General features: G+C 36.0%; 1 protein-coding gene and 1 long non-coding RNA gene across 2 annotated transcripts; both read right to left on the bottom strand.

Annotated features, from left to right (window-relative positions):
- On the bottom strand, positions 1-3,141 carry LOC123555465 (uncharacterized). Its single transcript, XR_006687296.2, has 4 exons — positions 2,557-3,141; positions 2,047-2,150; positions 1,301-1,377; positions 1-807 (listed from the first exon to the last, which is right to left on the bottom strand). It is a non-coding gene; the product is annotated as an uncharacterized LOC123555465 (long non-coding RNA).
- A 2,676-nt stretch (positions 3,142-5,817) lies between these two features.
- LOC123554351 (migration and invasion enhancer 1-like) lies at positions 5,818-9,398 on the bottom strand. The gene is made up of 4 exons (XM_045344430.2): positions 8,856-9,398; positions 7,882-7,979; positions 7,460-7,536; positions 5,818-6,742 (listed from the first exon to the last, which is right to left on the bottom strand). Exons 1-4 carry the CDS (start codon positions 9,047-9,049, stop codon positions 6,653-6,655), a joined length of 459 nt encoding a protein of 152 aa, XP_045200365.1. The 5' UTR covers positions 9,050-9,398; the 3' UTR covers positions 5,818-6,652.
- Positions 9,399-11,289: the final 1,891 nt, after the last annotated feature.

Genomic DNA, 11,289 nt, shown 5'->3' with positions numbered 1-11,289 from the left:
TTAACTTGTTTCAGCTTTTATTAATTTTCAGATCAAGATATAACAAGATAGTACATTTAAAAGATTATAAACATATGCCAGATATAGATGCATTGAATAGGGTTTATTTACAATAAAAATGCAAATGTTATAGAAAAGATGTGTGGAATCATATACATAACATTAGCATAAGTTTTCCATTAGCACATATCTGTCTCACGTCCTTGGAAATTTAGACGTAAAACGTCATTAAAAGCCATGCAAACTTATTATCATGCTATCATATATCACCCTTTCATGTTTTAAAACACGTTCACACAATGTCTCGAGCCTGCATTTACCAAAGTTTTATATTCAAAGTGTAAAAGAATGAGTAACAGGTTCTATTCTATACATGTAGGTTGTTACTGACACACGGGAGTCGTCTGGTCCCATCTTTATTTTAACTGCAAATCGATAAAATACATATATGAGGTATATTGTTTTCTGTTTTAGTAAAATTATCTATAACGGATCTTCTTATACTGTAAAGCCGAGACGTTGTTCTTTAAGACGGCCCCTTTTTAAAAACGCAGGTATTGCCATTCTTAAGCATATACACACTGACTGATGTTTTAGAAGGAAATGGCGACCATTTGTTAATTTGAAATGTGTCCTAGTTTTTTTCAGGACTGTGTTAAAACAATCCGCAACCTTAACCGTTTTAAGTTTTCACTCTGGGCATCTGTGACATCATTAATCCTATAAAATCGTGCAGAAAATAGTCTTTCCGTGCCGGACTTGTTTGATTGCATGTCCACGTCTGGCCTTTTCGATTGCTAGCAACATCTGAAATGACCAAAGTATACGAAGTGTCAGCCTGAGAGAGCCGCGTGCTTCTCTTTGCTAAAACATTTTATGCCAAACGCTTTCAACTATATATATAGTGATAGAAATGTATTATCCGTGCGTGCATGTATGCACCCCTGTGTGCAATTCTATATGCTGGACTTTATTGAACTTATGAATTTATTGTTTTGAATATTTCCACATGTTAAAAATACACAAAGAAAGTCACAAATGACCGTATATCAGCTTCAGTTTGAAATATTTCTATCGGAATTTTGATTGTTTTTTTTTTCAGCAGCTCATTCGTAAAAGCAAACGGAAAATGCATGTAAGTCAGTTCGGCTATTCAGTTTCAGTAGTAATACAAAATGAATGTAGATATTCTGTTATGATCAAATTGCATATAAAATAGATAAGCCCGCTATATAGCAAACAAGTCACCACTTCAGTATCGAAAAGTACCAATTGTAACTTTTATTATAAATCAACTTACATCATCTTCGTATGGATATCCTCCGTCACGAAGTCTTGAATACAACAAGCTTTCATTAATATACACTTCAAAAGAGTCTGAAATTAAAAAGATGGCAACAACTTCAATTAATTTGGCGTGTTTCAAAAATGAAGAAAACATTGAAAGAGACTGAACTACAAATGAACCGCGCCGTGAGAAAACCAACATAGTGCATTTGTGACCAGCATGGATCCAGACCAGACTGTGCATCTGGTCAGGATCCATGCTGTTCACTAACGGTTTCTCTAATTGTAATAGGCTTTGAAAGCGAACAGTATAAATCCTGACCAGACTGCGCGGCTGCTCTGGATCCATGCTGGTCGCAAAGACACTATGATGGTTTTCTCATGGTGCGGCTCAAATGTAGATTACCTGTGATCCAGAGCACATTGGTTCATGACATTGTCTTCTTCAAGAGTTAAGCATCAAAACGTCTTGAAAATCATGTTTTCATTAACTTAAAGCCAGGCAAACAACCAGTAAATGAAAATATATTTAAAATCAATCAATGGTCTGAACGGGATTTCTCTTACGTTTGTCTCCGGGCTTAGCTCTGTAGCTAGTAATTACTGTTATTACGTAAAAAGACATTTGTCCGCTATAAATAGAAACTTTGCAAGTGGAAAACAAATTAGAAATTTTAAGTTGCATTAAGGAGCACTGCTATAATTTGCTGACCATCATTACACTCAAACAACTCTTTTCACAGACTTTCAAGTACATACTCAGTTCGCCTTTCCTCTGCTCAAACGACACATCGGATTCTTCATAGTTGTCTTGTACTGCCAGACGTAGATTGTCACAGACGCCCTGTCCTATTCATCCAGACCTTTTTTATATAAAATAAATTGAAATAAGTTAGCAAAAACAAATCCGAAGAAAAAGGTTCGAGATTTGATATAACTATACATTCTCGAAGCGTGTTTCCTTTCTTTTAATATAGTAAAAAGAGAAAGTGGCATTTTTGTGAAGTAAACTCACACGCTCATCAAAACTGGACATCTGTCATGTTTAAGCACAGCAATATTGTTGATATCTAAGTACCACGAGCACTCCATAAATGAAACTAAATATTCAATATTACAGAACCTAGCAACTTAAAAGTTTACAGCAGGACAAATCCCCGCAAAAGCATAGAAAATAAATAAGTTGACTTTTACGTTGGATATAAGCTGTTATTCTAAAAATTACTTGTAAACAATAATTAGTTTGTCTCATAAAAAACAACAACTCACCAATGCGTTATTAATACCCGCACGTGTTGTTTTCTTTCACGCGAAGCACGTGTACGAGGTTTTCGATCCCTCCCATAATCTTCATAATCATCCGAGTCTTCAATGTATTCTCCACGCTGTCTTGCAGTCTCGTCGTGGTTTATTCGCAATATATCATAGTCCCCGTGCCTGCTTTCGTCATGTCTTGTGAAATAATAATTCTTGTCAGTATAACGAGATCTGTTTGAATACTTGTAATAGTCCATCTTGATTTGGTTCTTGTTTTCTAAATAATTCAGAAACGTTTCCTGTTCTTTTAATGTCACCGTTAATGTTGATGTATTTTTAAGTATACTGGAATAAGACGAACCTTCACATGATGAATACCCCGAATTAACGGAAGAACACCAAAGAAATTGTTTTCAGCTTCATTAACCTTTCTGTTTATAATTCTCTATTCTTTTGAATAAGTACGCCTTTGAAACTTCAAATTATGTCTATATTACTTTTAGATATAAAATTATATTACACATGTCGAAGTATGATGTTCTTTTCCACAATATACTTAATATCGTCTCATAAGTCGTTAACATAGTGTAAAAGTTTCTATTAAGGTTTTGAAAAGAAAAATTCTTAACTTTGTAAAGATGAATACAGAATATTTCAAAGCAAGATCTACTGTGATTTGTATTTGCGTCAAAGTTTATATTGAATCTAAATAGATGAAAAAGAAGCAATAAGGTTCATTTCTATAGGCAAACTTAAATGTAAACATAATCTGTGTGATCAATATTGTATATGTATTGACGACTAAAAATTAAAAACGCTTCAAATCAACTTTCAGCTCATCGATCAAAACTTTAAGAGGTTGGTAAATTTGATATATCTTTAGACGGTTAAAAGAGATCTCTGCATTAAGATTATCAGCAACCTCTAACCAACCTTACTATTGCCGTCCTGCTTGAGCTTGAAGTCACCGGTCTAACTTGAAATCACCCGTCCTGCTTAAAATCACACGCCCTACTTGTAATCACCCGTCCTGTTTGAAACCACCCGCCCTACTTGTAATCATCCGTCCTGTTTGAAATCACCCGCCCTACTTGTAATCACCCGTCCTGCTTAAAATCACCCGCCCTACTTGTAATTACCCGTCCTGTTTGAAATCACCCGCCCAACTTGTAATCACCCGTCCTGTTTGAAATCACCCGCCCTACTTGTAATCACCCGTCCTGTTTGAAATCACCCGTCCTATTTGTATACAATCACTCGTCCTGTTTGAAATCAACTATCCTACAGGAATCACTCGTCCTGTTTGAAATAACCGGCCTTACTTTAAATCACCTGTCCAGTTTGAAATTATCACTTCTACCTGAAATATTCCGTCCAGCTTGAAATCACCTATCTTAACTGAATCATCCGTCCTACTTGAAATCACCCGTCATGAGCTTAAAATAGCCCATGTTACTTTTAATCACCCGTCTTATTTGAATTCACTCGTCCTACTTGGAATCAGCAGTCTTACTTACTTGAAATCACCTGTCCGACTTGAAATCATCCGTCATGAGCTTAAAACTCGTCCTACTTGAAATAACCCGTCCGACTTGAAATCACCCGTCATGAGCTTAAAATAACTCGTCTTACTTGAAATCACCCGTCTTGTTTGAAATCACCCAGCCTCGTCTTAACTGAAATCACCTATCCTACATGAAATCACCTCTCCTACTTGAAATCACCCGTCCTGTTTGAAATAACCCGCCTTACTTGAAATCACCCGTCCTGTTTGAAATAACCCGCATTACTTGAAATCACCCGTCCTCTTTGTAATAACCCTTCTTACTTGAAATCACCCGTCCTGTTTGAAATAACCCGTTCTACTTGGAATCACCCAGCCAGCTTGAACTCACCCGCCCTACTTGAAATCATCCATCTTACTTGAAATAACCCGTCTTAGTTGAATCACCCGTCCTACTTGAATTCAGCCGTCCTGCTTGAAATCGCCCGTCTTACTCGAAATCACCTGTCCTACTTTAAATTACGCGTCTTACTTGAAATCAGCCGTCCTGTTTGAAATCTTCCGTCCAACTTGAAATCGCCCATCTTACTTGAAATCACCGTCCTACTTGAAAATAACAAATGTTTCTTCGACACATCGAGTGCAGTACAAGACCCTAAGCTCAGAGGTCAGTTTGTCATATGAAATATTGAACGTCATTTTTGTCCGCTCTGTAATCAGTTGTGTATAAGTTGGTCGATATTTAAATGAGCTGGCACAAACATTCATCTAAACAAGACTGTGACGCGTGAAAGACCAAGATTCATAATCTAAAGGTCAATGTCACATTCAGAGATCAATGATCTATATAGGCATTCGTAGTTTGTGTATGTAGGCCTATGGGCGAATATTCAAATAACTTAGTAAAACATCCATGTAATATTTACCACTTGCAAGACTCAGCTAAAGATCATGGTCACACAACCATGTTTAGATCATTTTTCTTTTTCTTTTTAAGTAATTAATAGTGATGACAGGCGTCCTTGTAACTTGCGACAAATTGACACTGTAAATCTTCAATGTGTGAAAACTATGCTGCCAGTTCAACGTTCGATGTCAAGGATGCTTGAAACTGTTTTGTGCTTGGCTGAATTTCAAAATGCCTTGGCACAAATGATAACCTTTATCAAGACGATGTTTTGCGTGCAGGAACTATATCGACAGCCCAAAGGTTGAGACCGAGGAGCAATGACTAGCTGACACACACTTGTCCGGGGCATTCGTGTCCTATGCACACATTTAATAATCAAAATGCCATTTTTATGCGTTTACACGAGTATACTCCTCATTGGAAGTGAATCGCACTGGTAATTCTTGGATGATTTGCAAGAAGTCAGTGTGGTTTATATTCTTATAAACGCACGAAAATACATTCATTTCTTACAGTTACATTTTAAGTAGCTTGCTACAAAAATAAGTGGTTTGCTCTCTACGATTACCAGAAAATCAAAAGACGTGTCAGGAAATGTATAAATAGAACAGCCAAAAAGACCCACCAACGTCATATGAAAATACTGTTCCTGTTTTTTTTATTAATCCAGTGAAACATCATATAGTCCTGACGAATTAGTTTTATCTATAAAATTACAGTTCTTTTTGAAATTTTGGTAAAATTGAACGATGCCATTCTTGATGGGTTTTTTTCTGCTTTTTTTTTGGAGATGACGTCAGATTTCGCGGGCAATTTCGCAGAAATGGCCGTTTGATGTCGTTACGGCCATGCTATTTATATGAAAATATACGTGTTTTTTTTTTCATTCTATACAAAATATACAGTGAATATAAACATTTATAATTAAATCATATTTCACACAACATTTATGTCTTTGGTTTAATATCAATTTCAACTATAAAATATCCTTAACAACAATCGCATTTTTAATAAATAGTAACTACAGTATATACATTTTGTACATGTAACGCCGTGCTCGTCAAAGGTTGTACTACATTTTGATAGAAAAAATATAATTATAACTTACTACTCCTTTCGGAGAAGTACCATAGTCCTTTATGTACATGGCATTGTTACACATAAATATTTACACTCAAAAAGCGAGAGAAAAAAACCAACACATTGCAAGCGGTGTCGCGAAAATCTCTACTTGGTCAAATGTAGAAAATTCTCTTACTCATCTATACTTGCTCATTTAACCACTTCAAGCAAAAGACCATTGTTTTAAATTTTCCAGGCTAGTTGAACTTATGACCAAAAATGTGCAAGCAGTGGAAAAAAGTTTTATTGCCTTGAAGCAACAACATTAAAGGTTGAGCAAACGTTAGCCGGTAGATGTGACATCAGTGTGCTGAAGAGAAAAGAAGTGCGTCTGTTCATGTCGTCTGCATGTAAACGAGATGCAGAACTACTGAGGTCCATAGTATCACCATACAATACGGTGTCACATAGAACTTTCATTGAATGATGCTGTAGCATATATAAATGGCACTTTCTTCACTTATTAGTACCCTAATTTTGTGTCTTTCAAAATTGCCACATTTGTAATTACTCAGACGTTATTTAATTAAAGACGTAATGACGTAAAGTTTGTAATCGAATGTATTTTGACATCACAAAATGTTACAAATGTCAGATCCACCGTATCTCTCTATTTGATATATTTCTTTCCCGCGCTTTGCTCTCCACACAGCGTCCAGAACCTGTAAAAAGAACAAATAAATGGCCGTTGTAAATCTAAAAGCGTTTACAAAAGACAAAATGTCAACTGCTTTTAGTTAATATTTCAGCGCAAAAAAAATCAACATTTCTAAGTATTCTCTAAATGTTTAATTACATGTATATGTAATATTTAGTGATATGTATATTGCGGTTGACTTGATTTAAATTTAAGACATTGATGCTGAAGTTGTATTCAATGTGATAGTACTTTGTTATTAGCAATACATTCAGACTGCACTAATGACGAAAAAAAAAACACTACAAACTAACGCGATTTAGAAAACAAAAATATGAACAATATGTTTAAAAACGTGGTTTTTATATCGACCTCGAGGTTGAGACCGCAGAAGGAACGCCATAATTTCATATCGTGTATCTATGAAAACATGTTTATGGATAATTTTATTATATGATCAATTTATGAGAAAACTACTTCTTATTTGCCAACATTTTGTCTAATATATTTTTGCATTATCACACGCCAGCCTGCAGAGTTACTGATTAGGCATTTTATGGTGCCGTAAACTGTATTGCCCAGGCTATACATGAAACTATAACTCGTGTTATTTTGCGGGCAATACTGACCTGCAACGTATGCTAACGTTTGTATGATAATGCACCTACAGTAAAGACCGCCATACGATATCATCGGATATGAAAGATTTTGTTGTTACCGTGTAATAACAAGGGATACATACCTCGTCAACATAAGGATATCCCCCATGCATGATTCTGGAATACAGAAGTTTTCCATTGACAAATACCTCGTAAGAATCTGTAAACAATGACAAAAATAACGTCAACGTCAAAATATTTAGGTAGAAACTTGAAAGAACATACAGTATTGCCAAAATGTTTTGAAATATTATTTGTCTATTTACATACTATACAAACCCCCCCTCCCCCCCCCCCCCCCCCCCCAACACACACGCCTTCTTTCTCTCAAAAGACTAGCATAAATCTCTCTCAAAGGACTTCTCAAAAGACTTGCATAATCTCTCTCAAAAGACTTGCATAAATCTCTCTCAAAAGTCTTCTCAAAAGACTTGCATAAATCTCTCTCAAAAGACTTGCATAAATCTACCTATACTTAGTCTCTTATACAAAGATATTCCCTTACGTTCTCTGCCGTAGAAGTCTTTAAACTTCACATCAGGATAATAATCTTCTAATGCAAATCTTATATCGTTTGTCAATCGCTCGCCTGTGCACCCTGCCCTGAAATAAACAAACAATATCGTGTTATTTCTACTGAACTTTTACAAATATATGTAGCCCGTCGCAGAAAACATGATATCCGTGTTTCTTCGTCTACTGCTGTATGCTCAATGTTTCTCACAAACCATTTAAAGAAGATTCTAACATGGCTCGAATTGATTTCCAGTTAAACAAAGAAGAAAATCAAGCTCTGTATATTCTGCGATAAACAACGGTTGACGCGCGAGAGCATTATGACGTCAAATTGCCGCATGACGTCCGATACATTACTCCTCGCGTAAATGAAGCCCAGCATAATATTTATCAAAATATATCAATGAGCATGTCAGAATGAAAACAATCAAGGCCTTCTTGTGATTTATCGTCTAATTTACCACGGTTCATCGCTAACGCCCTCGTGGTTCAATTCCTACGCATCTGAACTCTGAACCGTGGTAAATCAGACGATAAACCACTCGAAGGCCTTGTTTATTTGTTAAGTAGTGAATGATATTGTGAAACAAACCTATTTTTAGTTTTCATTATGATCCTACTATAAATGCAAGTCCGCAGAAATCTATTTAAGTCCGTTTTCTTTCATTCAGTTGGCGGTAACAGAAGCAGCCTTCAATAGAAAGCAAGTAATATTGATTTCACAAAATAATTTCATAGGTAAATATTGAAATTTCTGGTATATCGAACTTATTCTCAACGACGGACAATACATAGATCTGTTCGCGAATGTTGATTATTCTAGTCGGAGGTGCGTAAGCTCTAAAATTCACAATCATGCTTTTGTACTCCGGCGTCTCGTCACTGGTCCACAGATCCGTCCCTAACACTTATTTATTGTTTAAATAATTATGAATTTCTTTGTTTATATTTCGAATTATTTACCAGTGCTCAACTACGACTTGAACTCTCTCATTGGCTTGACGTCGGCTATATTCGCTGTTACGGCTGCTACGGTAACTTCTTTCTGTGGTGTATTTTTCTGGACTACGATAGAACTTCTCTTTGGCGTCTCTAATAGCGTCATAATCCTCATAGTCCCCAATACCTGTGACGTATCTCGTCTTTTCATATGACATAATTATGTCTCTTTGAGCGAGTAGACATAATCGGTTATATATTTTGTGACATGTCTATAAATCATCTAAATTTTACCGCCATGTGTAATAAACTTCTCTTTTTTCCCTTATAATTATTCACTGTTATACTCCAAATGTACTTCGTAAAACTATTTAAAAGTCTTCGAAAATATCTTGTTCATATTTCAAGATCCTATCGTTTCTTTTTAAAGAAATTCACATATTAACATAAGTTTACATAAAATCCACAAACTGGTCCAGATTTTAATTAATGTTCAAAGCGACTTGATCTAAATCTTTAAACATAAAGGTTAAAATATTTATTATTCATGCATTATTCAGATGTTTTCCGATTTTTTATTGACAAACATATTTAACGCTTTCAAAAAGAAATATCGATTTCATCAATTGATAGATTTGTCTAGTATTCGATGTTTAAACGTTCTTTACAACTTAAGGTGCTGTATGAAAGCAGAAAAGGATAAAAAGACAGCAGAGGTAAAGGTCAGCAATAATGTAAGTCATTTTAAAGGCAGTGACCTCCAGATTTCGGCTAAATATTATCGAGTTTGTTCGTATTATGAACATGAGAACATGAAATTTCTAAACTATCTTTAAAATGCAAAAGCAGGGGGAAAATATGAGTCGGAAGTCGAACCTGGACCGCCTCGACAAAAAATTTGTACCGCGATCTTGACAAATACACCACGGAGTACGGTTGTTAAATATAAATATTGATGATTTACGCACTTTCCCTTCTCGATCCCGTTGCAAACGCTTTTCAATTTTAAATGTAAAAATTAGTAAAAACAACTAATTCTTATGTGTTTCTATAACATACAACAAAGAGCTATAAGAAATATACATTGTACTTCTTTGCATACAACCTGTCAGTTACTAGATTTCAAAGCCTTCTTAATAAATATAGCAATAATTTCCTGATATCTAAATATTTTCTCTTCTTTTTGTTGTCGTGCGACCTAGAGGCCAGTGCCAACTATATTGATGACATGATGAAAAACAAATACAAATACAAACAAGTATTGTAGTGGCAATACAGAAGAAATATGAAAATGCCATCGCGTTTTAATTTCTTTCTATTTTTGACCCCAAACAACAATGTTCAGTCGAATTCACGTTTATGAAAGTCGAAATCACAATGGTGAATAGACGAAACGGCGATGGTGGCAAACCGCGATGATGAAAATGCGATATGAGCCGTGCCAAGTGAAAACCAACACAGTGGCTTTGCGACCAGCATGGATCCAGACCAGTTTGCGCATCCGCGCAGTCTGGTCAGGATCCATGCTGTTCGCTTTCAAAGCCTATTGCTATTAGAGAAACTGTTAGCGAACAGCATGGATCCTGACCGGACTGCGCGGATGCGCAGGCTGGTCTGGATCCATGCTGGTCGCAAAGCCACTATGTTGGTTTTCCCATGGCACGGCTCAATTATAATTTCGTGTTTTGACCATTGTGGTTTCTACTTTCAACTTTAAACATTGTTTTCAGCATAGTTGTTCGACGTTCGACTCTCGTAATTTCACCATCCGATTCATATGTACATGGATTTTTCCTTTTTCATCAAGAAAAAGGGTAGGACCTCCATTGCCCTCTTGACTTGATTTCTCTTGATACTGTGAAAGTCTCTTAACATGTCGCCTACTTCAAAATTATTGAAGGCAACTGTTCAAGCAAAAATGGCTGCTAGAGTGCGGAGCTAGTTCCATATGCGTTTTATCCCTGTAGAGCTGTAAAACTCAGTTACACCATCAAAGGCTATGATGGCCGGGACCCGCTTGTAAAACCACGGCCCGCTTGTTATACTATCAAGGTCTGTCATGGCCCGCTTGTTTAGATTTTATTTCCGACTATAATGTTACCATAAGCAGCAGAACGAAGGCAAAATATCAGTGTAGAAAATTTGGGCTTTGTACGTTGGACATTACTAGTGACAAGGGAGATTAATCAATCCAAGATTAAACTACAATCGATCTAATTACTTCCCTTTGACCGCTTTCAACTTGCCCAAAAAAAATTGTTACTTTCCCATAGAGTATTTCAATTTTTGGATCGATTCAAAGTTAACAATGTAGAAATTTCCTTACTGCAGACCGAACAAAAGTAGTGCCGTAGGTACAAACAAATAGTTCAGTGCCTTACATTTATTTAACCATCAAAATATAATTATTTTGCCACGACGGTATTTTCAGCTGTCGAACGTCAATTTTAACGTATTT

Source organism: Mercenaria mercenaria, chromosome 7, assembly GCF_021730395.1.
Source record: "Mercenaria mercenaria strain notata chromosome 7, MADL_Memer_1, whole genome shotgun sequence".
Lineage (NCBI taxonomy): Eukaryota > Metazoa > Mollusca > Bivalvia > Venerida > Veneridae > Mercenaria > Mercenaria mercenaria.
This window is presented reverse-complemented; position numbering and strand designations above follow the sequence as displayed.